At 44.0% G+C, this 27,829-nt stretch overlaps 4 protein-coding genes and 1 long non-coding RNA gene across 7 annotated transcripts; 3 read left to right on the top strand and 2 right to left on the bottom strand.

Moving 5' to 3' along the window:
- Positions 1–20: 20 nt before the first annotated feature.
- Positions 21–3,569, top strand: LOC148381588 (NAD(P)H oxidoreductase RTN4IP1, mitochondrial-like). The gene is made up of 9 exons (XM_088362457.1): positions 21–607; positions 686–837; positions 923–991; positions 1,065–1,189; positions 1,299–1,347; positions 1,421–1,557; positions 1,854–2,037; positions 2,520–2,615; positions 3,135–3,569. The coding sequence occupies exons 1-9, from the start codon at positions 334–336 to the stop codon at positions 3,306–3,308; spliced, it is 1,260 nt and encodes a 419-aa protein (XP_088218583.1). The 5' UTR covers positions 21–333; the 3' UTR covers positions 3,309–3,569.
- On the bottom strand, positions 3,559–18,505 carry LOC148381586 (uncharacterized). 2 transcript variants are annotated; one of them, XM_088362446.1, is made up of 22 exons: positions 18,197–18,505; positions 15,216–16,561; positions 11,907–14,922; positions 11,650–11,814; positions 11,022–11,060; positions 10,576–10,694; positions 10,023–10,158; positions 9,663–9,802; positions 8,990–9,116; positions 8,843–8,878; positions 8,569–8,717; positions 8,358–8,481; positions 8,102–8,247; positions 6,852–6,978; positions 6,119–6,148; positions 5,921–6,033; positions 5,714–5,846; positions 5,300–5,439; positions 4,770–4,893; positions 4,529–4,687; positions 4,305–4,461; positions 3,559–3,935 (listed from the first exon to the last, which is right to left on the bottom strand). In XM_088362446.1, the coding sequence occupies exons 1-22, from the start codon at positions 18,197–18,199 to the stop codon at positions 3,847–3,849; spliced, it is 6,618 nt and encodes a 2,205-aa protein (XP_088218572.1). In that variant the 5' UTR covers positions 18,200–18,505; the 3' UTR covers positions 3,559–3,846. The 2 variants fall into 2 exon arrangements, with proteins under 2 accessions (XP_088218572.1, XP_088218571.1); XM_088362445.1 differs by lacking the exon at positions 18,197–18,505 and adding an exon at positions 16,807–16,875.
- Positions 6,530–8,612, top strand: LOC148381587 (uncharacterized). Its single transcript, XR_015854456.1, has 4 exons — positions 6,530–6,619; positions 7,771–7,842; positions 8,070–8,417; positions 8,505–8,612. It is a non-coding gene; the product is annotated as an uncharacterized LOC148381587 (long non-coding RNA).
- On the top strand, positions 11,498–23,723 carry LOC148381584 (protein ripply2-like). Its single transcript, XM_088362461.1, has 3 exons — positions 11,498–23,174; positions 23,253–23,314; positions 23,446–23,723. The coding sequence occupies exons 1-3, from the start codon at positions 23,061–23,063 to the stop codon at positions 23,636–23,638; spliced, it is 369 nt and encodes a 122-aa protein (XP_088218587.1). The 5' UTR covers positions 11,498–23,060; the 3' UTR covers positions 23,639–23,723.
- On the bottom strand, positions 19,030–20,596 carry LOC148381585 (melanocortin-2 receptor accessory protein 2A-like). 2 transcript variants are annotated; one of them, XM_088362459.1, is made up of 3 exons: positions 20,200–20,596; positions 19,882–19,981; positions 19,030–19,744 (listed from the first exon to the last, which is right to left on the bottom strand). In XM_088362459.1, the coding sequence occupies exons 1-3, from the start codon at positions 20,309–20,311 to the stop codon at positions 19,357–19,359; spliced, it is 600 nt and encodes a 199-aa protein (XP_088218585.1). In that variant the 5' UTR covers positions 20,312–20,596; the 3' UTR covers positions 19,030–19,356. The 2 variants fall into 2 exon arrangements, with proteins under 2 accessions (XP_088218585.1, XP_088218586.1); XM_088362460.1 differs by having other exon boundaries at positions 19,030–19,741.
- Positions 23,724–27,829: the final 4,106 nt, after the last annotated feature.

Raw genomic sequence — 27,829 nt, 5'->3', positions numbered from 1 at the left:
TATTGGCATCGAGAAATGTGATTCGCTGCTGCTGAAAGGTGAAAGGTTAACGTCTTATGTAGCCTCTTAGCTAGCAGGAAGATTGTTTACAGCGTTTTGTTTGTCTTTTCTACTACCGTAACGGCATCATTTATTACTCGTGCGTGCAAGTGAGTTATACTCGGTCATTTTGGCGACATAAAACAATTGTATTGAAATTCTTCCTCGCTGTGAAGGGAGGAACTTGAGCTATTAGCGTGCATACCGGCTGGCGTCTTCCATCTAGTAATGTGTCAAATATGACCTTGTTGGTACTGTCAGCTGAAGGACGATTTTAAGCTTATTTCCTTAGTAATGGCATACTCCAGGCTGTTTCACTTATTCATCAGAGCTAAAAGTTCCACCCAAACGCGAGTCGCCGGGGGTGGACGCTGCTTCCGAAAACATGTCAGCACTTCAGCCTGGCGAGCGCAGAGCCGCATGTCTGCTTGGGTCATCGACCAGTTTGGCACGAATGAAGTGCTCAGGTACTCTGACGACATCCCGGTGCCTACGATCACCTCGTCCAGCCAGGTGATGATCCAAGTGCATGCTGTCAGTCTCAATCCTTTGGATGTGGCCATGAGAGGTGAGAGGTCAACTCATTAAAACCATGTAAACAGCAGGCTTAATTCAGCTAAATTAACCATCACTTTCTTAATCTCAGGAGGGTATGGTGCTAAAATACTAAAGCTACGAAAGGACCCATTTACTATGATGGACAACGATAGTGGTTTTCCTCTGATCCTGGGTCGAGATGTGTCTGGTGTTGTAGTGGACTGTGGATCTGAGGTTGCTCACTTTGTTCCAGGAGATGAGGTACACAGTGGTTTCCACTAGGTGCATGACATTATTAAGCATCCTTGATTTGGATATATTGTGGTCATCTATCACAATGTTCCAGGTTTGGGCTGCTGTTCCCCCGTGGCAACAAGGCAGCCTGGCGGAGTTTGTCAATCTAACAGAGTTCGAGGTGGTACATATATCTTTCTAAGTATATTGGGAAAGCTGTTTATAATGTATTGATGTTTGGTGATCTCCAAAAGGTGTCCCACAAGCCCGAATCTTTGAGTCACATGGAGGCGGCGTCCATCCCCTACGTAGCCAGCACTGTGCTGTCTGCACTTGGTATTGCGGGTGGTCTTTGCAGAGATAACTCCTCCAATAAAAGGTAAACTCTGCTTTTAATGTTTTTTTTTTTTTTTTTTTTTTTTGGAAATATAATGTTCTCAAAGTGCGCACATTTAACAGCCTTCACTAATTGAATGCTTTGCTCTCAGAGTTTTGATTACCGGGGCATCAGGAGGTGTCGGGACTTTTGCAATTCAGGTGAAGCATCACAAGAAGCACCTTTGTTGCTTCACTTTGTTTATTTCAGCATTTTTTCCATTTGTGCTGCCAGTTGGCAAAGGCTTGGGGTGCCCACGTTACGGTCACTTGCTCTCAGAATGCCGAGGGCCTCGTCAGAGGTCTCGGAGCCGATGAGGTGGTGGACTACGCCGCGGAAGATGCGGCGGACCAACTCGAAACAATGGAGAGGTGTGTGACATATTGGAAATTATTTTACATGATTAATTTCAGATCAGATCTGCATTTTAGGCGGTGTCTCCAAAAACAAGAGTGGATTCCTCTTAATGTTCTCTGGTGACATCTCGCAGTCAACCCCATACACCTGCGCATTTTCCCTCTCATTTTTCTAGTTTCCATGGATACCAAGTCTTAAGGCCAGAGTGCAAAATTGGTCAAGCCAGCTTTGAAGACCAAACAAACGAGCGCCGCGGTGGCATTTTCCCAATATAGCAAATTAAAAACTTCTTATGCGCTTGTGTTGCCAGATTTGACGTGGTTTTAGACGGCGTGGGCGGGGACACCGAGGAATGGGCGGTGGGCCTGCTGAAACCCTGGTCGGGGGCCAAGTATGTCACGCTGGTAACCCCTTTGCTCTCCGAAACGGATACTCTTGGCCTGCTGGATGGACTCATTCACGCCGGATGCACCCTGAACACCAAGGTCGTACAGGTATATATGATTGGAATAAAAAAAAAAAAAAATTCCAACTCTGACATCAATATTTCCCACAATTCTGAGATGAAATCCGGTTGAATGGGTTCGAACCATCCAATCATGCTGTTTAGTTCAGATGCGGGGAGTTAATGCGAGTCTGCGGCCCAGTGCTGAAGCAGCAGTATGCGATGTTTGTGCAGGTTGCAGCCAAATGCCCCCCCTCTCCCTCCTCTTCGGCAAATGTGTGTTTCTTGCCAAGCCTTTTGTCCATGGCAGCCACCAGCTGGACAGTTGAGAAGGCCTCGGCCACAGCGGTCACACCCTCACGGCTCCTCTCAGCCATACCGCAGCTCAACCGAGCCCTCTGCTGTTCAAACTCTTTTACTCACTCAATTAAATCATTCTATGATTAAACAAAATTTTAAAATGGAATCAATTTCAGGCTTTTTTTTTTAATCTAGATTCATAAATTAATATCTATATTTTTTTCATTCTAGAATATAATATCAAATGGCATCTTCTACCGCTGGGGGTTCTACGCTCCTGATGGGCCTGGCCTGGATGAGATCAGCAAGCTGGTGGATGCCGGGAAGGTACCGTATCGAGTCACTACCGAAAACATGTTTAGCAATATCAACCCCCCCCCCTGCCCCCCTCAGCTTTGTTTCGGAGCGAGCATGACATTCCTGCTGTGTGGGTTGGGTTCGGGGCGGATTCAGAGATGCTGAATGGTTTTTTTTTCCACAGTGCTGAGCAGCTATTTGTATCTTTTGTCCTGGGGGCTTACAGCAAGCAGCTGATTTAGACCAGTGGCGGGAAAAAGCGTCGCTATCAGTCAGAAGTCTTTCCTGTGCGACACGACCTCTCTCGCCGTTCATTGTTAATATCGAGAGATGCTGACCAAAACAGGCCGGACCTGCTCGGGATTGTCCTGCCTCATCACATTCTATACCCCCGCCCTCGCATTTCACACGTTGGAAGCTCGGGAATTCTGGAATTCGACCGCTAAATCAGACAGTAGCTGTGGAAATGAATTGTCGACATTAAAAATGGCTATAAATCAAAACTATCTTTTTTCCATGAAATTAATGTAATCATCATTTGTTTGACAGATCTTGCCAGTGGTGGAGGCCCAGTTTCCATTCAACCAGGTGCCTCAGGCTTTTCAGAAGTTGGAGTCGGGCCACGCCAGAGGCAAGACGGTCGTCAACGTGGCCGAGAAGCAAGACGGGGCGGAGCGAGAGTTGCACCAGAACACGGCGCAGGAAACGGTAACGCAAAACTAAACGACAAAGAACGAAGCTGTGCCGATTCTTCAACCACCCTGCTCCAAGACTATTTTTAGCATATAACAAGGTACTCTACCTGAATGTGTGCTTTCCTATTACTGTGAGGTTACTATGGTTACCAAGAGCAGACCCCGCAACCTTTCAGATCATCTCAAACATCCATCACAACCAATTTTACATAAACATCTTGTCTAGTATTTATACTGCCACACAACAAATTGACAGAAATTCAATAAAGGTGAGCTAATGAAAGTAGAACTTTGTTTTATTGCTGAATAAAATGTTATATGACATTCAGAATAAAAATACATGAGACACATTAACACTGCTTAAGTTAATTTACAAAGACTGATTCTTTCATCGAAAAAGGAAAACGTGAACCGTGCGTTGTAGTACTTGGAGATTCAAGTTCAAACCTCACTGCTTGTATTTTAAGAAGGCAGCAATATATTCTTTAAGAGATCTTCCCACCATGAACATTGCAGCAAAAAATGCACATAGTCCTCAAATGCTTGCTTTGCTGTGTGGAATAATCTTAAATAATTTCCACATCCCACCTTTGGTGCATTTTATTTGGATCCAGGGTGTTGAGAATCAGTTGGTTTTTGTCGTAATGATGCCCTCCTGTGAAAGACATATTTGAATTCATTATGCTGTGCATTAATAAAAGATGCTTGTGTGAGTTAAAAATAAAAAAAAATTGCAGTTTCATTTTACTACCATGAGCTGTTTTACTCTAAAAATGACGTGTCCTAAAAACAACAAAAGCAGTGGATTTCTTTTATTCCACAAGGTGTCACTGTTGACAATGATACACAAAATTGGAGTCCAGAAAAAAAAAAAAAACTTTTACCCCTGCAAGCTTAAAATCACTAAGCAGGTGACATCTCAAAACTAAAATATAGATAATGTGGCATATTTAAAAAGTTTGATGAAGTTGAAATGAGTTTAGTGCTCAAGTACTTTCTGACCGAGCAGCCAGTAGAAGCTCACCTTTCACCTCCAAGACCAGATCAGGAGTCGGCATGTACCGGATGAAGCCCTCAGGGGTGATGCTCCACACGTGGTTATCCATCTCTGGCACGAGGCCCACGCGGCTTCCTGCTATGGTCACACTGCCGCTGGGACTCAGGCAGCACTCCTCAAGGAGCTGCAACACACAAGGGCCATCTTCTCGTCAGTCGACATTCTGCTAGCCGAGTCACACGAATGAATACCTTGCAATGGAGATGGCCGCCGCGGTAGACCCAGATCTGCTCGAGCCCGTTGGTCTCCTCGGCCTCTTGAATCCGCATCAGTTTGACCTCTTCCAGATCGCCCGTCACGGACATCAAAAGCCGCGTTTGTCTATTTCTTAACCTGAAGTGCACGTGCCTCTACACACAATAAAAAATAAAGCATCAGAAATGAGGAGCAAAATAACGTATATGCAAATGAACCAGGTCTGGATTTACATACCTGTAAAAGGGGGCGGAGTGATCCAATTTTATTCCACTTGCTGAACTGGTGCCAGTCGGGTACCTCACCAGGTTTGACCAGAATCTGAGCACCCCGATAATTGATGCCCTCGTATAATATCCACCTTACAACAGGAAGTAAAAGCAACAATTCGCTACCAATCTGCTAACATAATAATCGTTTAACTTGGGATAGAAAACGATCGGGCTACTTGCTGAAGCTCTCTCCTACAATGCACCTTTTGTATTTCCTCAACTAGGGTTTACACCACTTGCCTGAATGTCACACATCAGCAGCAGATTTCCAGCGTCATCACTGACAGAGTGTTATCATGCTCAAAAAGAAGCACTAGCAACTGCATGTGCTATATATAGTGGTGTCCCACAGGGTTCCATTTAGGAGCCCCTGCTGTTTTCAGTGTATTTGCTTCCGCTGGGTTTCATTTTAAGAAAACATATTGAGTGTTGAATAGAATTTCTCCTGCAGGGTTTCTAAGTGACAGCTTTACATGTTTTGATGATTCTACTCACATGCCCCCCTCCACCAGGATCGACTGGACCCGGGTGCAGCCCTCAGCCAGCTGAAGATTGACACAGGCATCAGTTAGAACCACCCGCTTTCCACGCAGACCACAACGCTCAAAGAGAATGATGGAGGGCTGAGAGAATTCCTGCCAAGTGGGAGAGGAGGGTTAAAAAAAATACAGTGGGTGGAACACTGCGGGCCATGCAAAGCCAAATGGAGATTTTTGTAAAGTTACCATGGAAACAGAAAACACTTAGAGCTTTGTTTTTTTGTAGTTGTAGTAGAACATGTGTGGTTCAGCTACAAAATGTTTGCCCCTACTTTTTTTTTTTTTACTTTAATGTGTAGGTTTGGAAAGTATCAGTTTAATGTTACTTTTTACAAAATGGATTTCGCAGTCTGGCGTGTGAGCAACTTACAAAGCCCACAGTCTGGAATGAGAGGATGGTGGAACTTGCGTTGATGCAACCCATCGCTCTCACGTCTTGGTAGTTCCCCTCCTCCAGGAGATACATCCTGCCGTTGAAGTTCTGGCCTTCAAACGCCAGCCAGCTAAGAAACATAAACATCAAATTAAACGACCCACGCTAAGGAGTATAGTGATGTCGACATTTTAAAATGCACACCTGCCCACTAGGACCTTGCAGGAAGCTACAGAGAAACCTTGCTCCAAGGTAGCCACGCTGTCCTCCAAAGTGACGACGCTCCCTTGAAAATCTGGCTCGGAGAAAAGCTGCACCTGAGGACACGCAGCACGTGATGCATTACGACATGCCTGTGAGTTCCTCTTGAGTTTCTCCCATAGATAAACAAGTATCACTTACTTTGAACTTTGCCACATTTTCAAAATCATCCTGAAATAGAAAAAGATCTATTTAGCTTTTTTTTCACTACATTGTTAGTCATATACAGTCACTTTTTCTAAAAAGCAGTGGAGACTCATCATGTGTTTTGGAGAAGAACCCCCCCACAATGAGTCATCAAGAGCATCTGACATGTATTTTCCTCATTTAATAGGCATTTTATTTGTTCTGGATTTTTCTGTGTCACATGCTTCCCAAGAGAATCAACAATATTAAAATGCGTCACATGTTAAATGAGGACAAGCAGCAGTAACGTGACAGGTCACGTGCACTGAATGTCAACGTCATTGAAGCAAAGTCTCGTTATGGAATTTACGCGACAAGCGAAGTCTTTAAACGCACCATGAACCCGGAAGTGGTTTCTCCACACGTCATCAATTAAGTTACCGCGCAAACCGACGCGGTCTTTTCAAAAGTCCATTACGAAGTGACGTCCAAATACCAACGTCGACAACAAAAACGGTAAAAAAAAGGAGACTTTTGAAAATAAAATGTTTGTTTGACGCAGAGTTAAGCGTCCTATAAACTAATAGACTGTGAGGTAAAAATGTATTTAATATTGCTCCGTTTTGACTGACAACGACTGAGCGTTACGTAATGATACTTGTACAAAACGACAACACCAAAAGAACAGTAAAAATACAGCAGCTGCTCTCTTAATTAAAAAAAAGTACAAAAAAAAGTACTGCCTTACCAGCACAACAGGCATTACTGAGGCAATCCGGTCTTGGAGAGCCCCCCAGTCCTCTGGGTTTCCATATAAACCTTTTTCCAGGATGTAAGACTCCCCACAAAAACCAGGCTTTTCAAACACGACCCAGCTAGAAAAGAAATTAAAAACTTTCATTCTGAAAACAGAGAAACTCTTTATGCACAATATGTTGGGCAATTTGACTGAATTTCCTGACATATTTGCCTCAAATCCTTCAAGAATAAAAAATAAATCCAACACAGTCACACTATGGCTGTAATATAAGTCAAATTCTGTTAAAATGGCTGCTCATTTCAGATAAAATGACTAAAATAACATGTTTTGGTCCATTTACACAACAAAGAACTATAGCAAACCAAAGCCAGGAATATCTGCTTAGTAACCATAATTAATTTAACCTCTGAACTCAAATGTTTCTGGTTGCAGGTAGCAGCAACCTCCCCTGTGTCTTTCTCCTCTTAGCAAACATCCGGAGTGTGTTGTTTAGGAATGACTCATTGAATTTTGCTTTTGCCTCAACCAAGGGGTTTGTTTACTTTTCCAGGCTTTTCTGCTCGCTAGCATACAAGACTAGTCTGGCACAGGCACGACAAATAAGTGCGGTATGACAAGGGTGTGCCTGCACGACCCAAAGACACGCAAGAGTAAAGTGTCGTGACAGCTCTCCTCTCTCCAACCGAACTTAATGTTCTACATTTATTTCATGTTTACTCTCACTGGGCCGGCAGTAATTACCCTTGCATGATCAGAATGCCCACTGCATATTTTCCTCTGCGTTTGTTGCGCAGTCCGATCATAGCTCAGAAACGAGATTTTCCACTCTGTCCTAAATTACAGTTAATGCCATCTGAAAAGAAATATCTCCCGATCATGAATAACAGATTATTTTTTGGAATTGCAGGTTGAACAGCATCCACGACAGTTGAACCGTGGACACAACCCACTCCTCTTCCGTGTTATCTTTATTCAAGAGGTTAGTGTAACAGCCAACTTAAACTAGACAGGAAGTTGAGGTGTGGCAGACTGGAAAAGACTTGTGTTGACATGTGCTTGGGTGCGGCACTCATAATGCTCCTCACACACCTGCTCTGTCCTTGCAAAGTGTGACAAGAATTTACTGCTAAGTTCTTACACAAGTGTGTACTTTGTATTTTGGACTACGAATGTGTAAAAAAAACATTGTGCTGACCTCATTCACAGAATTACCCATGTCATCGTAAAAGTCTACTTACATGCCGTTGAGGACATCGACAGACTGCGTCTTGGTGCCGTAACCCGTGTCGTCCATGTTGGTGACCGGCACGATCAAGTCGATGTTGACCCCCCGCTCGCTGAAATCTCGATTGCTGAACATTTTGAGGTGCGGTGACATGAAATCCTGTGACAGAGATTTGGTTTTTATTCCCCTATCACTTTAACTTCTGTTTCCTGTTCGACACATTTCAACCCAAAGTAGGAACTGAATCAAAATCAATTTAAGTTACTCACAGACAGGATGGGTCGCAGTGAGAGAATCCGCCCCGAGTCTCCCCAGTCGCTACAATCCAGGTACTCTCCTTCCTCCAGCACGTACTGCTGTCCTTCAAACGCTTCCTCGCTATAGCCGACCCATCTGAAAAATCATATTTGCCACAGGTTTGATGCCTGAAGATCATGAAACCACAGTGAGCAAAATATCACCTAAAGACCAAAAACTCACAATCCTCCAATTATCTTCAAAGAGCCCACAGACTTCAGCTTGTGAGTATCAACGTTCGTTTCGGCTCCTTCGCCGTCGCAAAAGCTGAAAACATCACTGTCGATTTCCAAACAGGTTCCTTGGAGTCCAGGCTCCTCGTACACCAAGGCCTGGAAAAAACGACGAGGATGATCTTTTCAGCAAAGTTGACAAAGGTAGGCTGAGTAAATGAGAAGCATTTGGACACCCGTGGGATATGTAAGAGCAAACACTTTTTTGGATTTAGCTGCCTTACCTTAACTTCATTTGGGTTCTCCACTTTGAAACCACCCTGAAAAAAACAATTCCATGAACGACGCATCATTGATATTTTTTTTGTCCATTATTAATCCAAATCTATGATGCTACTCATGATGCAAAATGACTTGAAAATGCTACAAACCATTTTGAGGGGTTTGAGAGATCCTACAAACGGCGACGGGAAGCCCCAGGTCTCAGGGAAAGGGTACACTCCGGGTTCGAGAACAGCCAGCATTCCCTGGAACCCCGGATCACTGAATACTAGCCACCTGACAGCAGAACAAAAAATAAAATTCATTTAAAAATACTCAAAATCCATTCTAATATTCTGTTGGTCCTATTAAAATTGTTCTTTGCAAACCCTAAGGATAAAATTAACAAATTGCATATTAAAAGTACAATTTAAATATTAGGGAGTCATAATACCAAAAAAAAAAAATATGCAAAACTATACAAAAAAAAAAAAAAAAGTAACGAACTTCCTTCAGGCGTTGGACACAAAATATCTCATGTTTGACTCACTCACTGACTCACGTGGTGTAACATTTTCCCCTTTCTCCGCCACACCTTTAATCAGTAACTCTCATTCCACCTCTTCACTTTCCAAATACCCCCCACCTCAACCAACAGGCATCGGCACGACACGCATTCCTGCGCGAGCACCAGACGACAAAGAACGAGGAAGCAAGTGACGACTTTCCGTCACATTGCGAGCGTTCTTATTGATCAAACACTTCCGCCATTTCTCCTGTGGGTTAATCTCAATAATTGAGCTATGTGGGAAGGGGGGGGGGGGTCAACTTGGGGCTACTTACACCCCGGAGTGAACTTGGATGGAAGCCGTGCTCAGCGGGATGCCAAATGAGCCGGTCTCGATGGTGTCGTCGTGGTAAGGGGTCACCCTACCGTGGCCCTCCGGTTCGGTGAACAGATCGATATGAGGGGGGCAGTAATCCTGCAGGCAGGAGATAGAAGAAAACAGATTATCAACGCCGGTCCCACGTTGCGTACCTTAAATCACTTTCTCGGAACTGGAATTAAGTGCCAGGATCCGCTTTAACATGTAGTCGTCGGGTGAATACAAATGTGTCAATTTGGTCGATTAGAAATCCGTCCGCGGCCGCGTGTAGTCATGATAACATATCAAAAAGGTCAGGTGAGGTGGAATCACTCACGCGGACGGCCAGTCGAATGGAGCCAATCAGCATCGGCGAGGTGTTGGGTTCTGACCACTCATTGGCCAGTTCGAGGCCTCCTTCCTCCAAAGCGATACAGCGTCCTTGAAAATCGGGCTTCTCGTAGAGAATCCAGCTGTAAGATGTAAAAATAAAAATGATTGAGGTAAGGCATTTTCCGATTCAAACAGTTTGAACAACTCTTTGTTTGGAATTGTTCTGCAAGGCTGAGCAGGCTCTTGGCCACGTTCTTTCTTGGTTGCCTCAGCAAATAACTGCAGTTGGCCAGGCACGCTGTTTAGCGCTATTCGTCTTGATTTGAATCAAGCTGCAACAATACAGGGAGCAAACTCCAGCTCAAAGTCCTGTCAGCATATCCCCCACAACATTCAATCAAAGACTTTAAACTTGAATTCCGAACTGGTCGGACGATGATTGATTGTCGACTTATCTCAGTGTCTCATCCTTTCAGGCAACAGTGCTATGCATAAAAAAAACAACATCCAACAAAACAAATTGGAGCACTGAAGTGCATTGATTGATTACGACTTACCATCCTCGTATGACCTTCACGGAGATGATACTGGACAACTGCAGGTCAGTCGCATCTTTTACATCCCTGTAGATCTCGTAGACTTGCCCACTGAACTGAGGGTTCTGGAACAATAACATCTGTGGGGGTGGGGGGGGGGGGGGGGGAGGAGACATAAAAAATATGTTGATGAAAAAGTTCTTAAAACCTTCCTGGCAGATGTAAATATAAATGTAACTGAAATATTTGGACTTCAGTCCATAGTAATGAACATGTTTACCAGCTTACTGGCAAGACAGTAATCACATCCAACATTGCAGCAAAATGTTTTTTTCAAATGTATTTATACCCGCTCGCTCGTACAACATATGAAAAGCAGATGTTGGCACGGCTAAGCAAAGTCAGTCTTTCCAGAGTTCCTTCCAAACTCGGTACAATCGAATATAGTCAGTTTTGCGAGTACTAACCTTTCCAGGTCGCCTATGAAATTCCCTGGGAGTCCTCGCCTAGGAGACAAAAAAACGCAGAAGCGTTAGCGTGACACGGTAAGTGTAGAATGGCATTTATTTGCCAGGGAGGTCGGACTGGATTTCTTTTCGTGCCACTGAATGCATTAACATTTTCAAGCTACTGCCAAGAATACATGCGGGTTGACTTCAGGTGACTTTGGGAAATCCTGATCACATTGATGAGGAAATGTTAAGCTAGCGATTGGGCAAAGCAACAAATGTTGGCAAGGAGGTTCTTCATATTGTCACACAACATCTTGAAATGCAAATGATTGCGAGCTGTGGGCAACAGCACAGTGTTGTCTTTGTCAATGGCCAAAAGACCCCCCCCCCCCCCCCGCCCCCTCACCCGCCCCCTCGGGACAATAGATCCCGCTGTTTGTGTTAATAGAGAAGCTTATGTTGTGACTCATAATGACTCTTGGCACGACAAGTAAACGGTGTAATAGTGTCGCTTTGCCACGTACAAATTGTAGTTTCATTAACCCTGTCAAAAGCGGATCATGTCCCCGAGAAAAAAACCAAACCCCAGATTCACAGATTTGCTCGTTAGAGAAAAGAAAACGTGGTTGCCCGGCATACTTACATGATGAGTACGTATCCTCTGAGTCAGAGGCTGCTGAATTGTTTGAGCTGAATTTCTATTTCCATTTCCAAATACTGGAGGCACGGTATTAGGGACCTTCAAACTCGGTTGCGTAACTGAATTTGCTTCAGCGACCAAAGCTGCAGTTGACATTTTTGCAGTAACCTAACGGAAAAAAACACACAAACGTATCACTATGACAACCACGCTGTCCTTATTGTAACGTGTTTCACAAAGACAAGACCGTGAAGACAAACCTCCGGTCGTCCGTCCACGCTCTGCGTTGAATTTGTCGGTTCCCTCGGGAGGTACTTCTCTAAATAGTCCGGCAGCTTGAGGTCGTTAAAAGAAGGAAATGGAGGACCTGAGTCACCGACCGCAGCCGCCGTAGGCTGGACTTGGTCTCTCTGTTGCGTGCTGAGATTCTCAGCAAACGAACCGGAGGTAGTCGGTGAGTCCGACTCCGCTGAAGGGCTGAGCTGGGGCGATTCATCCCGAGAGTTGGTCTGGACCCCGTTTCTGCCTCTCCTGGTACTCGGGCTGCTGAGACTGCTCAGCACGCAGCTCCCCTCCAAGCGAGACTTGACGATAATGTCTTTCTCCTCAGTGCTCTTCTCCTGATCTTTCTTTGGGGTTTTGTCTTTTTGATGAGAAGGATCTAGACTACTGATCAAAAGACACCGGTCGGTTATACTCACCCTAGCGGGCTTAGCGATACTTTTGGTTTCTGGGTTTTGGAGCTTAGCTAAAAGGCTCGGGCCTGTGTCAAAGGCTCGGTTTTTCTTCCTAAGGCCAAATTTGAACTCTTCTGGGTCAAACGTTTTCTCAAAGTGGTCTTCCTTGATGGCTGGCATTGCGAACGGAGGCTGAGGTGGCCTGAGTGGGTTGTGTTTACGAGGCGGGAGCGAAAAGGGAGCGCAAAGCTTCTGGATCTTCTCGATGAAATTTTCGTCATCCAGTTCATCGTTGTCCAGGAGATTGCTCTCGCTGACAGAAGTGCTCAGCTTGGGTCCTGAGACTTTAAGTCTCTGTTTGGGAAAGTCCACGTCGAGCCAACTCGACGGAGCGTCCTGTTGAAACGAGGAATCGTCTCTGCTTAGTCCGCGTGGCGAATGGAGTCTCTTCGGGGGCGACTGCTGGACCGAGTCTTGGTTTAGCTTTTTAGAGTTTGGGGAAGTTGGACTGGGTTTATTATTTACTGATTGGTCTTTGACTTTGTCAAGTTGTGAAGAAAGATCACCGATAATTCTCGCTGAATCAATCACGTCCTCCTTCGCCTTCCCTTTCGCAATTCCTGCGGTGCTGCTGTCAGAAAATTTTGACTGAATTTTATCCGAGCCCTTGAATGGAGGAATATCTCCTATGCTCACTTTTGTATTTAGTCCCTGAAACTGAGGGCGACTCGGTTTTGTTCCAGAGACTTTATCTTCCGCAGCCTTTAGGTTTTCCGTCAAGCTTGGAGACTCTTTGCCCTGGCTTTTGCCATCATTGTTTCCAACAGAAATATGAGTCGACTCTTTAACAGTTGCCGCATTGTCAGTCCGTGCACTTATCAGCCCAGGGGGGTCATGAGAGACCATGGCGGTACTTCGGTCAGGCTTTCCAGCACTACTGCCTTCAGGTTTGGTTGAGGCCTGACGGAGAGACCCCTCAAGGGTTTCCACAGGTTGTGGTTCTATTATTATCGCTGGTAGTTTCAGTTCTCTCGTGACCCCATCTACAGATTCTTTTGGCCTCTCAGAGACTTTGCCTTCCTTGGAAGACCCCTGAAAACTCTTTTTGCCAGTCTCCTGAGTGACGACGGTGACTTCAGGCATTGCGGAATCTGTTTGATTGACAGTTTGCGATGAAGTAGGGATCTTGGCGGCTCCTTGAGTGTTTTCCATCTTGGCTTTATTTGCACTTGTGTCCTCTTTTCTTTCCGTCTGCTTTTTCTGATCACCCATTGCGACACTTTCCTTTTTGTTTTTGTCTTCAGCCTGGTTGTTGTTACCCTGTGGCTTTTCAAATGTCTCCACAACTTTAGTCTCAGTCTGACTTGTTAGCTTTGACTCCAGGTTTTGATGCGGCTGCGCCTGTTCTGTTTCTTTTTTACCGGGCCGAACTGCTTTTGGTCTGGTGGTTGGTAAAGGTTGTTTTGGTGGTTCTGCATCTGGTTTTGGTGGGATCTGCTCCACTGGGGCAGGCTGCTTGGTATGTTGTTCAGCTGACTGCGAGAGGGAAGATGATTTGTCCTCTGCTGCATTTTTGATTTCCTGTTTGGGTGGAAGAATGTCTTTCTCTGTCTTTGCCTCCTTTTGAGTTAAACGAATGGAAACCTTGTCAATAGTCGTTTTCCTGTTAGAAGTAGCAACATCGGGTTCGCCCGACGTCGGTTTTGGTAGAACCTCCACTCTGTTGACCCGTTTATCAACGACTATACCACGAAGCGATGATTTATCGGAAATGTCAGATTCTTCTCCTGATGTAGGTTTATTGGATTTCATGCCTTCGACTTCATCAGGTGTTAGAAAAACTGCGTCATCAATCGGACTTTTTACAGCAGAGGCATCTCGCTGACTTAGATCTGACTTGCTTTCCCGATTTTCGCTAACTGGACTGGTTGCTTCCTTGCTTTTTCTTCGCTTTGAGCGAGACCCATATTTGCTAGTGGCTTTAGCCCGTGAACTATTGATCACGTCTACGTTGTCACCCGTGACTTTTGTTGCAGTACTTAATTCTATGGTGTTAGGTTTCGTACCCTGATCTGCGGTCGTTGAGGTCTTTGTGCCATGTTCTGGAGGTGTGGAACCTTTCACCCTCACAGCAGTGGTATCCTGTCCATCGGGTTTTACCGTTATCCTTGTCATTGTTTTAGTATCCAGTTTACCCTGACTTTCGGGTTTGGATGACTTTAATGCAGTGGTTGCCACAGATGTGGTGGATTTCTTTGGAATTCCCGTCTTCTCAGGCAGCACTGATTCAGAATGTTTCCTTGATTCTGAGGCAAAGTTCCTCGCTCTCTCTTTTACCGTCAGTGGAGTCTCATTTTCGTCCGGCGCAGGGCTGGAATTGACGGCGCCATATCGATCTGCTGATTTCGATCTCTGCGTGGCTGACAAAAATTCAGCCTTGAGCTTCCCGGTAGCGTTCCGAACAGGAGAGACATCAGCGCTCCTCGGACTTTGGAAAGTTCTTTTGAGGCCCGTCACGGCTCCTTGGCGCTCAAATAAGCTGATCTTGTCTGTAATTCGGCCAAGGACTGGCTTCGCCTCTGGTTTCTTGTCTTGCTCCCTGCGCATGATATCAAAATTAGAACCAACAGGAAACATGCAGATTTCAGAGTTAAATTAGAAATAAATTTAGTCAAATGTAAATTGTTTGAAGTGACTTTATGGAACGCACTTTGTTTCCCAAGTGCTCTATAATTAAAGTCTTAATTATAGTCTGTTTAATTTGTGTCCACGCCCGTTGCATTGTATTTAGCAAACATTCAGTTAAATCATGGTCATTTTTTTTTATCATTTACTTTAAATATTGTTTAGTTTTATGATCTTGAAAAGTCCCATTGAATTAAAAAAACTTACCTTGGATCAGCTTCTGTTTTGGGCTTTTCCTTGGCTTCATTCTTGTCTCGGTCCGGCGCCAAGTTGAATTCCGCCTCCTCTTCTGTTATCCTTTTCTCAGCTTTGAAAGGCACATTTTTCGGGAAAAGTTTCACTTCACTCCGCGAAACCTTGATACTTCTCCGTTTGGATTCCGGGGTCTCTGTCTTCCTCTCCACTTTGTAAAAACTGTCGTCGTCCTCCATGGCAGATGTAAGACGGGTTTGGTTGACTGAGCTTGAGCCCAGGAATTCGTCTGCGTGCTTGGGAGCGGACGTCTCATTTTCTCCACCTCCAGGTGAGGCCGCTGAGGTGAGGCTCTGCTCGGAGGCGGAGTCTAAACTCTGCTCTTGACTCTGTGGACTATCTCCCTGTGGGCCGGCCGTTGAACTGTCAGATGAGCGGAATCCTTCTCGACCCGCTTGCTCATCGGGAGACGATTTTCCCTGAGGGCTGCACGGTCCATCCCCCTGAGAGTTCTTCCTTGCTTTCTTTTTAGCAGAATTTTTCCGACCCATGTTGCCAGCCTCCGTTTGCTCTGTGTCTAGTTCAAGCTCTAACTGCCAGTCTTTATGTAAGTTCTGTGACACTCCTTCCTGCGGCCCAACCACAGGCTTCAAATTTGCCTCTGCATTTCCGTCCTCTCTTGAACTCGGCGACAAATCAAAACTCGCCGACTTTGGGGATTTCGACTTGGCTAATACTGGCAGCTTTTTCTGCGTGGTGCGGATCACTTCCCTCCCCGTTAAAGAATCTTGCCCGCAGTGAGTCACACTGGTCTCCTGCAGGTACACGTGAAGCTTCTTCACCGGATGGGCTTGTGCTGGTTTCTGGGTCAAAGGCTGGGTGTCGTTAACCCGCTCAGAGGTCCATACCGCACCCTGCTCAGAGGAAGAGGCGGCAGCGGCGGAGAGATCCGTCAAATGACAGGCAACCCTGTCAGAATTCCCGCTCGCCGAAGTACCATGACAGCCCTCCTTGGCTCGCCCTATTGGCTTCTTCTTGCTGAGTAAACACTCCTCTTCTTGAGGAGGAGTCACTTTACTTCTCACAACAGAGTCTGCTCTGTGGGTAGACTCCGTGGCGTCCTCTTCTCCAAAGCGGAAAATGTCTCCAGCGGGACCCAGCGAATTAGCTTTGGATCTTTGTTCCTTCTCCTCCCGCTTGTGTTTCTTCGCCTCGGTCTCACCAGGCTCTCCCTCCGACTTAACGGCTTGCTGGCAAGGGTTTTCAGTCGGACTTTTGGGACTCCTTCCCTTCCATGGAGATAACCAGCTTCCGATTCGGCCCAAGACTCCTGGACTCTGTTGCTCCTCTGGGTTCTCAGACTGTGGCAAAGGAAACAAATAAATGATTCACTTAAATTGAATTTCAATACAATATATAACGGGGATAAAAACATGCTTTTTTTTTTAATGCATTACTTGAAAAGAGCATATAGCGCATACTCTCATATTGAAAGCGGTGCAGGTTTAAGGAGATTTTTTCTTGAGACCATTTTTTTTTTTAGTATGGCCATGCATCTCTCGGCATAGAAAGGACATGCAGGAGAGCATATAACCTGAAAGCTTACCGTGGTAAATACCATATCATTCAGACTCTTTATGTAGGTTGTGAACATTTTGCTTTAGAACATACACTCCTACAGACCATAAAAAAAGACATGGAAGTGATAAAAGAGCAGAAAAATCATCCCAACCAGGATATTTTGCCAGAGCAAAGTGACAGATCAATCCATAACTTTGTATCTAAGAGTAACTCACCCTTGATCAAAACTTCACTTGTAAAGTTTTCCTTCCTCCTGCAATATTTTTTTTTTTTACCTCCAAGGAGTGCGGCCAACGTTCCGCACTCGGGCTCATAACTGACGGAGGAACGTGTGGCATTTTAGTCCATCTGCTCGAGCCCGTCCACAACTGTACAAGAACGCTAGAGTGTGTGTGGCATGTGAGAAATGCACTGCTGCTAGAAGTTCTGCCCCCTTTTCCAGCTCATGCAGCTGTGTGCTCGCGTGATGCCTTCACTGTACCTTGTTCTAACGGCTTCCTCTACTCAAACCGGTCCAACAATTTTTGGGCCAATCAAACAGTGGAGCTCATCTTCAAAAGTTTAGCGAGTTATGTAGTTTATGTTGAGCAAATGACAACATTCTCAAATGTCTTCAAGGTACTTCAAGGACCTAATGGGTGTCAGTGCTTGTGTTTTTTTTAAGTATATCTTTTAAAAGATGCATTTTCTTAATCCTTGGATGAAATTGCCATCATTTCAAAAATGCTGCGTTAAATAACAACCCAATTTGGGTTCAACATTGAACCGACCACCCAAAAAATAAAACAATTTAAACAATAAATTAGGTTGTGTTTTGGCAAAACAACTCACAATTGAATATTCCAGTAAAGCCAACCTGTAGAAGTGTTTCACTTCATAGTAAGACTATTTATAGGACTTTAACTTCAAATATCTTTGCAATTTCACCAATTCATCACGTTATTACTAGTTGTTATAACTAGTTGTTATTACAATTCAAAATTTTTTCTCTCCGAGTATTTGAACGCAGCAAGAGGCAGAACTCCTTTCCATTGGGGGAAATGACGCACCGGTACCGACTTCTTCCCAACGTGCTGTGTTTTATTTGGCGCTTTGACTCTGTCTGCCGTTTAGAAGAAAGAAAAATTTAACCCCTTAATCCCCAACCATATTTGTTCACGAAACAAAGAAGAGATAAACCTTGCAACTTTCCCCCCCCCCACCAGTCTAAGCGTTTGTTAATTATTATTGCACACCGAGTCGTGTTTGCAGTTTAAACATTGCACAGCTCAGCTTCGGCGAGACCGTAAAAACAACGATAAGACTCAAGTTGCAAAAAGTACAGGGGCGCGTGCAAAAACAAAGGAATCTTGCGCAATTCATCTAAAGAAAATCGAGTTGATTCTTTTCCAAACGAGCAAGTTCGACGTTCTTACCATGATCAAACTGGTCTCCAGCAAGTCGCCCTCATGAACTGAACTCGCGTCTCCCTGGGTGTCCGCTACGCCTGATGAATATTTAGTGCGCCTCGCGCAACCAAACCGTTTCGGCTTCAAGCTCCGGCCGACCGCTGCTCGTTGCTATTATGTGTCATTAGGAGTGTATAAATCTTTTGAAAGCAGTGTGACTTGTCTTCCGCGGTAATGAGGGAGCACGGGTGCCGATGGAATCTGGCCGGCCCAGCTCACACACCCCGGGGCGTCCTTTCACGGCGCGCGCGCACTAGTACGCACAAGGTTTGTTGTGCCACGATCCAAAAATATCCTGACGCAGAATTTGTTTTGACTTGATAAATTTGTTATACATCTGAATAGTGAGGACGAAGGAGTTAACAAACTTCCTCTTGATGCCATTAAAAAAAAAAAAAAAAGAAAGTGAAAATGGTAACGTATGGCTCCCCCTGCAGGAGTAAAAATCAAAAGTGGCATTTTGCTAGATTGTTTATTTGGCACACTTCTTTCTTTCTAATATTTTGCCCCACTGACAAATATAATTGAGGTTACAAAATAGTCTTTCTCAAAATGACCTAATTGTGGCCATCCCTGCTTTAGTGGCCACGTTACTCATGTTTATCCCACATAATTTATTCATGTCCAACTGACACCTGACTCGCTGTTCACCAAATTAACCATTGAAACGTTTCTCTCTTGCAAAATACTTGAATAGCAGGAGATGGATCATTTTTCTGTTTAAGCATGACTACATTAGGCTTACAATTTAGTAAGAGCTCAGGGAAAGCACTCGAAATGAAAGCATCAAAAGCGGAAAGTGAACCTTTTGAGCATTTATTCATCCACTGAGAGGTTTCTCCTTTTTTCTACCACCCTTGTGACACATTTATCCAGTAAAAGCCATTTGTCACACTCTGGCTGCTGCAGCGTGTGTTGACTCAGTCATCCTTTTGTGAGCTACTTCAGCACTCAGCAGAATTCAAACATCTGGCAAGCCCAAACAATGAAAATTTTGTCTGCTGTAGCTTTTGTTATCACTACGCTCTCTCTTACATTTCGAATTCATATTTTAGAAAGACAATTTCCTCGAAAGGCATCTTGACTTCGAATCCATAATCTTTCGAGGTATCGTTTTGGAGGATGGCTCAAATGTTCTCTTCCGGTGTGATGGGTGACTCACACAGCAGGTCATCTTCTCCCAACGAGTTGTGCTCAAAGGTGATAAAGTTTGGGATGTTGAAGTGGGGCAAGAAGTCCGTTTCTGTCTTCCGCTCATCTAAGCGCTCCTCCTGTTGAGGCGCCGCACGGGTGGTACCTCCGGTCCCGTTGAAGGTCCCCCGTGGCCCGTTGGGCTTCGCTTTGGGCTTTTGCCACCGCTTCGCCTCTTCACCGTCACTGATGTAGGAATTAAAGTAGGGGCAGGATTCCTCCAGAAAGGGACGAGGAACCGTTATGTCGTCGGTGTCATCTTTCTGACTGATGATGTTCACAAGACCGTTGCCTGGACCGGGCAGGTTCTCGGTGTCTGTACTTCTAGGGAGAAAGGAAATGACTTCAGCACTTGTTGCATGTTTTGCCGTAAATTGCACTCATTATTGCAATTTGTATTTTTTTTAAATGCCATAAAAATACTCGAATGTTTAAGAGAAGGGAAATTGTGCAATACTCACTCTTGCTGTGGCGCTCCTGTCTTTGTGAGCAACGTGAGCACGAAAAACATGAAAATGACGAACACTGCAAGTCCAACCCAGAAGCCGATTACAATGGAGTCTGCAATGAAAGGAGGAGAGAAAAAAAAATCAAACACGACCACCCTTAAAAGGATTTGTCGTCGTTCTGAAGTTTGAATTCTACAGTATGAGCGCAGCGCCATATTTGTGACCATGATTGGTTTACGCCCCGTGCGTAAAACCTAATTCACTAACCAACCGCAGGGTTATTGACTATTTGATGAACGTGAGAAGATGAATTTGACATGGCAAACTTACATCTGTGTGCTTTGAGTCCCTCAAAAGAGACGGGCTCCTCGTCGTAGTATTCATATTGCCACTTGTAGTCACTGCGCCGCGCGCTGCTTTGGCTCCGGTTGTGCGAGCTCATGTCATCCAACCTTGTCACGGGCGACGCAATGACGTCAAATCAACAAGCTCAGAAATGTACCTTCTTCTTTGTGATAGTAATTTAGGGCGTATGATTGCAAATTCTCCACCCCTCCTTTTATTGTGCATGGACGCAACTCGGTGCGCATCCTCGGTTGCCACCTCACAACCACTCTTCAGTTGAGGATCAAATTTGAGCGGAGCATCCAACAAAGCCGTTGAGCAGGCACAGCATTTGAAATTGCGCGTAAATAAGGTTGGAGGTGTCAGTCCGATGAATCCCCAACGGCAGAAATGTACCGCAGCGTATCTATTGGTGCAAATCATCGTAATCACACAATCGCGCCCTCTAGTGGCATTGAGTGGGAACGTTTTTAATCTGAACACTGTTGTTTTCCCCAGGTGATATTATTCATAATATAATCAACCAATTGAAAAAAACTAACTTATTTTTTTACTACGGGTCACATTTACTAGAGCAGTGATGTAGGCTAATTAACTTAAAATATTATTCACACCCAATTGGTTTCAGTGTCAAATTGTGGTTGCTCAACTTGGGTCAACAAAAAAATTAAATATTTTAAACGGGAAATAAACACTATTGCCTTTGACAGACTGTTTAAAAAAATACTAAAATCTCTGCTGCACTTCTGTAGCCTTGACAAAGTGGCTCTGACTCATCACTGCAGCAGAAAGGCGAGTGGCCATGGAGTCACTGAATTAACTTTTTATTCCTCAAAGTGATGAGTTCATGTAGATTTTTTTTCCCCTCCTCTCCTAATTTTTGGGGTTTTTGTTTCCATCTTTATAGATCATAGTTGCAGGGATTGCTCTATTGAAATTCTAATTCTGCTCGCTGCTGTACATTGTGTATTTTTACTCGATTTCTTCCAACGCTTGCAAACGGTAGTGCATCCTATTTTCCGGTTTCCACGGTAACAGTCAGGACTTCAATTAAAAGGATGCTACTGGATGCCTGGCTGGCAAGCTCTTGAGTGCCTACGTGTACTTGTCAGCTGGGCAAGTGAAGCATCATAACAACGTGACCTGCTCGCTTGTTAGCTTGATGTTGCCTCGACCCCGATCTGGCTTGTTTTGTCATATTCAACATATGTGCCACTTGAGACAACTGACAAAATGTGCAAAACGGTGCCAAAAGGCCAACCTCACTCAACATTTGAGAATCCACTTCCATCTGGCTCTACGTCTTTGTCCAACTTGTCCCCCATTTGTGTGTTGTGTCATGAGCAAAATGGCATTTCTTCTCCATTTCTGCATTTGCTCTTGTTTACGCACGAGGCCCCGCTTCAGCCCGCAAATGTTGTTTTGCGTACGCAAGGCTGACGCATGCCGTCATCCCCTGCACTTCTTCCATCATTCAAACAGCGGGGACTGACGGGATGACATGTTTTCACACCAACACACAAATGGCTAGCTAGCTTGTAGCCTAACTAGCTTCTCCAAAGCAGATGACAGACCATCGATTTATTCCCGTTTAATTATAAATTAGCCCAACTGACGCATCTATTTAAAACCAAAAGAGCTCCCACAGTTTATTACACATATATTAATAAATGACCAAAAATTCTTCACTTGAGGTGGATCCATGTTTTTTAATTAACATTCATCTTGTGCTGTTTTTTTGTTTGTTTTGAAGTCACTTATAAAGACACACTCCTCACCATGGGACCTCCAGCAAATGTGGCAACCATTACCCTCTCACTGAGGTTTATTTACCCATCAATCAAGTCCAATCCCAGCATGTAGCTTTGCACTGCCCCCTACTGATACACACTGGGACAGAACAGCACAATTCCACCCCCAAATGGGACTAATTAAATCAGTAGATTAGCGATTGTTTTTATTTGTCAAACGGCTTTGTATTTATCCTAAATGTCATTATAGGCTAATGAAGTGTGGATGTGTGTGTGTGTGTGTCATACTTTGGCGGAAAAAGTTTTTCTTACACCCAAGTTAGAATTAGAAAATAACAATTTGCTGAATCCGTTTTGTATTTATCTTTGATGCAAAAGTTCCTGGAGATAAAACCAATTCCTACTTGAACGTTACGCAATGTGCTTTTCAATGCACTCAAATCCTTAAGTAATGTTTATGACCTGTTATGAAACTCTTCCCAGTTTGTTTACACTCGAATGCAGTTCATCAATATATTTTAAAAGTATTGCTGAAAGGTTGACGCGTGTCAACTTCTTCTCACCCCCCCTCCCCTGATCCCCCACCCAGCAGGGGGCTGTCAGGAGCGGCGCGTGTATCTTTGCACTTTTCAACCCAAATGCTTTTACGCGTAACATGGTGAGCTTTTTAATGCGTCGAAACGCGTTCAAAATAATAATAATAATAATTTCCAAACACGTCCTGGGAAGCGTCAGATTTAGATTGCGACTTTGAGATTTTATTGCTGCTTTTGACGCACGTAGTTTGTGACACTCTCAGTCTTCGGAGCGTGGACGATTTATTTTATACGACGTAAAATTGAATCGAAAACAATTTAAAATGTCCTAAAGTAAAGCAAGTTTGGCCCATATGTTCGGAGTTTGCTCATGTGTGATTTCACACCTCCGCACCGTGGCGCATGGAGACACTTGGCGACGCGTCAAAAGTCCAATTTGGCGCTCGGCTCGAGCAGCCTGTTAAATAGCCGCATCCCCTTCATGACGCAGCCACTTTGCAACATCGCGACTTCTTGACGGGACGAACTCGGCTCGGACCACCAGCGGCATCTCCGAAACATGAACGCTCGCGGTGGATTTAATCTTTTGGTGCCTCACGACAACGACGCGAACCAAGCGTCCAACATGTGGAGACCTTGGATTAGAACCGAGACGACAACTTCCATACTTATGGTAAATTTGACTTAATTGCACATTCGTGAAGTTATTTTGCATGGATGGAAAAGTTTAATGAAGACCTTCAACTTTCAGGCTCCTCCTTTCAATCCTGCTGAAGCGCAACCCAAACCAGCCCTTTTCGTTCATCCAGTCAAGTAATTTTTTTTTTTTTACATCTTAGTAAATTTTTAAATAATTCTATTTTAAAATATTTTAATTTAATGATTTTTTTTTAATGCTCCAACGGTGTTTTTATTTATTTTTTCCTCCATATCATTTTTTAAAGGTTGTACTGGCCCAAAACCAAATGCTTTGATTATCTGTACCGGGAAGCCGAGATACTTCTTCGGAACTACCCGGTCCAAGCCACCATCTGCCCATGTGAAGACTCTTCCTCCAGTGAAGAAGATACAGAGGATGATGAAGATGAGGAAGAGGAGGAAGAAGTGCTGATAGAGATGCCAAAGGAGCTCAACTAATTTCCAATGATGCGCATAATGTGTTAATATATTTCCTATTCCTATTTATTGCTGTAAATAATTGTATATAGCCAATTAATCATTTTTTTTATACCACAACAAAAAAAAGTTTATTATTGCTTTTAAATTATTTTGTCAACTACCTTTTTGTATTTTGTGCACCCTGCAATAAAATACATTGAAATGAACTTAATTTTCTTGTTTTGTGTTCTGAATTAAGTTGAGTGAAATGTATATTTAGTAACTTAGCACAGTCCAATTTCTTTCCCTAACGGCTCACAAGAAGCTTCTTTCCCATGCAACGATAAGTGCAAGGTCGTAAAAAAGGTCCCACTTCCTCTGCAAAGTCGCCTGAGGTGCGCATGATGCGTGACAAAATGGAGGTGTCAGCCTTCACAGGAAAGTCTCTAACATGTGGGCTGGTGTCCAACTGCATTGCATTTTTTTCTAATATTAAAATATAACTTGATATATTAGAATAAAATAGAATAGAACTTTGTCTGTTTCAAGATAAAAACCGAATTTCAATCGGTGGCTCCCGGGCTGCATCGGGCCCGTCGGTTGTTTATTTTGGGTCCGCAAACCTTTAAGGCCTTTTCACTCAGTAGTGAACATTTGATTCCGGATTTACGTTTGAATCTAAATAAATTTGGTATATATTTTTATTTTCTCTCAAATGCGTGACGTTAAATGCTAAAAGGTGCAAATGAAAGCGACCGGTGGCACAACATTTTTAAATCATGATGTTCTGATAACCTCTTCAACTTAAAACCGCCTGCCTGGAACTTTCCCAGGCTTGGGTGTCAGACTTTTAATACTATCAGCACTGTCACCTACTTGGGTGTGAAACCTCCGCAGTTAAATATAAAACCAAGCACTGATGCCCTAGCTGATGAACCTTTAGCCTTTTAATGCACTTGTGTCAAGCTCTGTTAATTTGTTTTTTTGTTGATCATTCTTTTTGCCACTTCTTGGCTCAATGAAAAATTACAAATAGTGATCATTGACTCAATCCCAGCGTGACATTGAGACCCCGAGTGGACTTTGCACCATTCTCACCCTTGCGGCACATGCTGCCCTTTCTCAAGGGTGGGTGTAAATTAGGAAGGTGTGAGCAAGACACACCTAAGGGTGCCCGGACCCCCCAGTCCACACTCTCCGGCCCCTTATTTGACCTCTGGGGACGAATACCATACCTCTAAATAAACTCCCGCATTTCTATTTATTAGTGTGTGAACATAGTTTTGTCTCTATTGTCATTAGCAGAACTTACATGAAGCTCTTAGATGATCATTCTTGAAAACTTCAGTGTATTTAAGATTGAGATTATTTGAGTGACGGCCCGCTGCATTGAACTCTGTGACCGAGCCTAGCGGTGCGAGCAGTGACACTCGCAGAGGTGGCAAAGTGTGACCCAGATGAGTCCAAGACTGAAGCTGGTGGAGATGCTTCTCACGCTCACACCTTTTGGTTTTATGTCTGAGGTCGGCGCTTTGGAATGTTTGCACGCTTTTGTTTGCGCCAGTAGATTTAGTAATGAGAAGATTATGGAAAGTGTATGTGATGCTAATGGTTAGCATATCCGTCTCATAGTTACAAAATTCTGGTTCAGATGTATAAAAGATTAAAATATTTTTTTTCCTATGACTTGACTTTGATGCAATGCATAAAACTACTGAAGAGCATATTGGATGATTTGATGAAGCAACTTGTATTTGTGGCTGTGTGATGTAACTTTCTAGTGTGTCCACTTGGGGGCAGTGTTGCACTTTTACACTTGCCAGGGGTCCCCCCCTCAACTATTTACTAACAGAAATAATATATTTTGAAAATTGCCTTCTTTGAAAGCATTGAATGAATACAAGCTGTTTGATAAGAATATAAAAAAAAAAATCATTTAAGCACCGACAACCTTATTGTCCTTTTTTTTAAGTGCTAAGATGTTTCAGGGTGTCCATTTTATGTCTGAGCACTATTAAATGATACAAACAAGACTTTACCAAAGAGACATAGCCTCCATTTAACGACTTACTCTCTTTGAGATGCGTCGACTAGAGATAATTACAATTTCGGCAACATTTGCTAGGTGATTACCTCATAATCCCCAATTTCATTTGATAAGTCACGCATTGATTTAACAGCGACTTGGAGCTAATGGAGTAGCTCGCGCCGCCGCCACAGTGATTTGTATGCCGGGGCGAAAGGACAACGGCGGATTGAAGGCAGAAAAACAGACGCTCGCCATCGCCTTCCGCTCGGTTAGCAATGAAAGACGAGCTCTAATCAAAGCGGGCCCGGTCCAAATAGTAAATCAACGCTGATACAATGGCGCGTGGTGTCGCTTGGAATCGTCCCTCTTACATAAAAAGCTGTTGATTTTTTTTTTTTATAGTGGCTCCCGCTGCAAGGCAGGCAAAGGGGAGGATAAAAACGGAGGGGAGAGACGAGGCCTGCTTTGTATTCACCTGCGTCTCTGGATCAATAAAAGATAATTTGGGCTGATTCCTCCCCGTAGGCCTCTTAGCAGACGGGAGGGGAAGAGGGGTCAGCCGTTGCCGGGCTGCCAGGAGCTGGAATAACTTAGAAACACAGCGCAAATTACTGGCCTCTTGTTTGACTATCTCTCATTCGGTTTTTCGCTCTGCCGGGAGAAGCCGCGTGAGGCGAAGTCCTCTCTCTAATGGGATTGGAGGAAAAAAGGAAATTCTTTACAGAATACCGTCGCTGGCTAGTAAAAAGCAGAATCTGTACAGTTGATTTTTTGGAACGTAGAATTAAATTGCGCTAGTCAGCACTTTTGATTTAATATTCCGAGTGCCGCTGGTATTTTCCTATGACATAATTTTCTTCCCACTTTGGAATTTATCTTAGCTGCCCCAAAAACAATTGAAAGACTGCTTTAAATTCCCGCGAGGGGGACCGTGTGTTCCGAGATGTTTGGATTCACAGGTCAGGCCTCGTAAATTACCAAAGAATCAGGTTGAAGGCAGGGAACTAACACCGGTACTTGCTAGGCCGAAAACAAATTTAGTCACCCCCGAGGTGTGATTTTCTTTTTTGGCCTTCTCAATCAGTTAGTCCCCACTCGGAATCAGACACTATTAGCCAAGAATTCGTAAGCGCTTCCGTCCCTTTGGACTCTTTTAGCAAATTCCTTCATCCCAAAAAGATTTTTTTTTGTCCTGACAGTGGGGGGGATGGCGGAAGGTTTTGGCGTTGGCTTATAGGCATGGAGGTTGCCGTCCATCACGGAGGGTCACCAGTCTGAGGGGAATGCGGCATGTCAGGGGTGCGAAGGAGGTCCCCGGGGAGACCCCAAAACCACATTTGGGCCTGATTTTTGCTGCACGTGTGGCGTCCGCCATCAAAGTTACACAGGTGTAGTTTGTATGCCAGTGTGCTCACTGTTTGATTAGTGGGGGCATAGGTGGGACCTTGTATGTTACCGGACCCCCTTAAAGTCAACTTTTTTTTTCTTTTTTTATCGAGAGGCTTGTGATTTCTGTCACTGGGCCAAAATGCTAAGGAAAGAAATCCAGTGGTGTTGGGTTAGTGAATCCAAGTTTCCGTGCTAGCTTAATGCTAACAGAACGTAAAATATTCTTGCTATGTCCATAATCAAAAACCTCAAAACTGGATATCTGAAGACAAACGGTGAAGCAACACATGTAGACAGTAAACAATATCAAGCATATTTTATAAAAACAAATATCCCCGTAAAAAAATGAGCAATAGCCGCATCCGTGTAAAGATTCACATGACAAAGTTTTAAAAAGGTCCAATTGAAGAACCGTGTAAATGATTATAATTATAATTTTAATTGACTTCCAGTAAGGTTAAAATCTAAGGCTAAGGATATCAGTTTTTTTCCCCAACAGTCATCTCCGCAGTGACCACCAAACACTAATTCCACCCAACTCTTGAGATAGACAGAATTAGTGTTAATAAATCAACAGTAACACACACCGGCGGTTCAAAAAGTCCTTTTTCAATTAGCTCTTTGATGGAAAAATAACTACGTGATTAAGAAACACCTCAGAAATCTGATTAATGTTTCGGCTATTATATTTCAGCATCAGTCATTTTTTTCCGGCCGCCGCATGTATTAATAGTTTGACGCGAAGGGGGGTGCTGTTTGAGGCCGGCGAGTCATTTCTATTCTCGTAGGCCGATCTAATCAACATATCGTAT

The sequence above is a fragment of the Syngnathus floridae genome, chromosome 19, assembly GCF_059516105.1.
Source record: "Syngnathus floridae isolate MCC-2025c chromosome 19, RoL_Sflo_1.0, whole genome shotgun sequence".
NCBI classification, from domain to species: domain Eukaryota; kingdom Metazoa; phylum Chordata; class Actinopteri; order Syngnathiformes; family Syngnathidae; genus Syngnathus; species Syngnathus floridae.
This window is presented reverse-complemented; position numbering and strand designations above follow the sequence as displayed.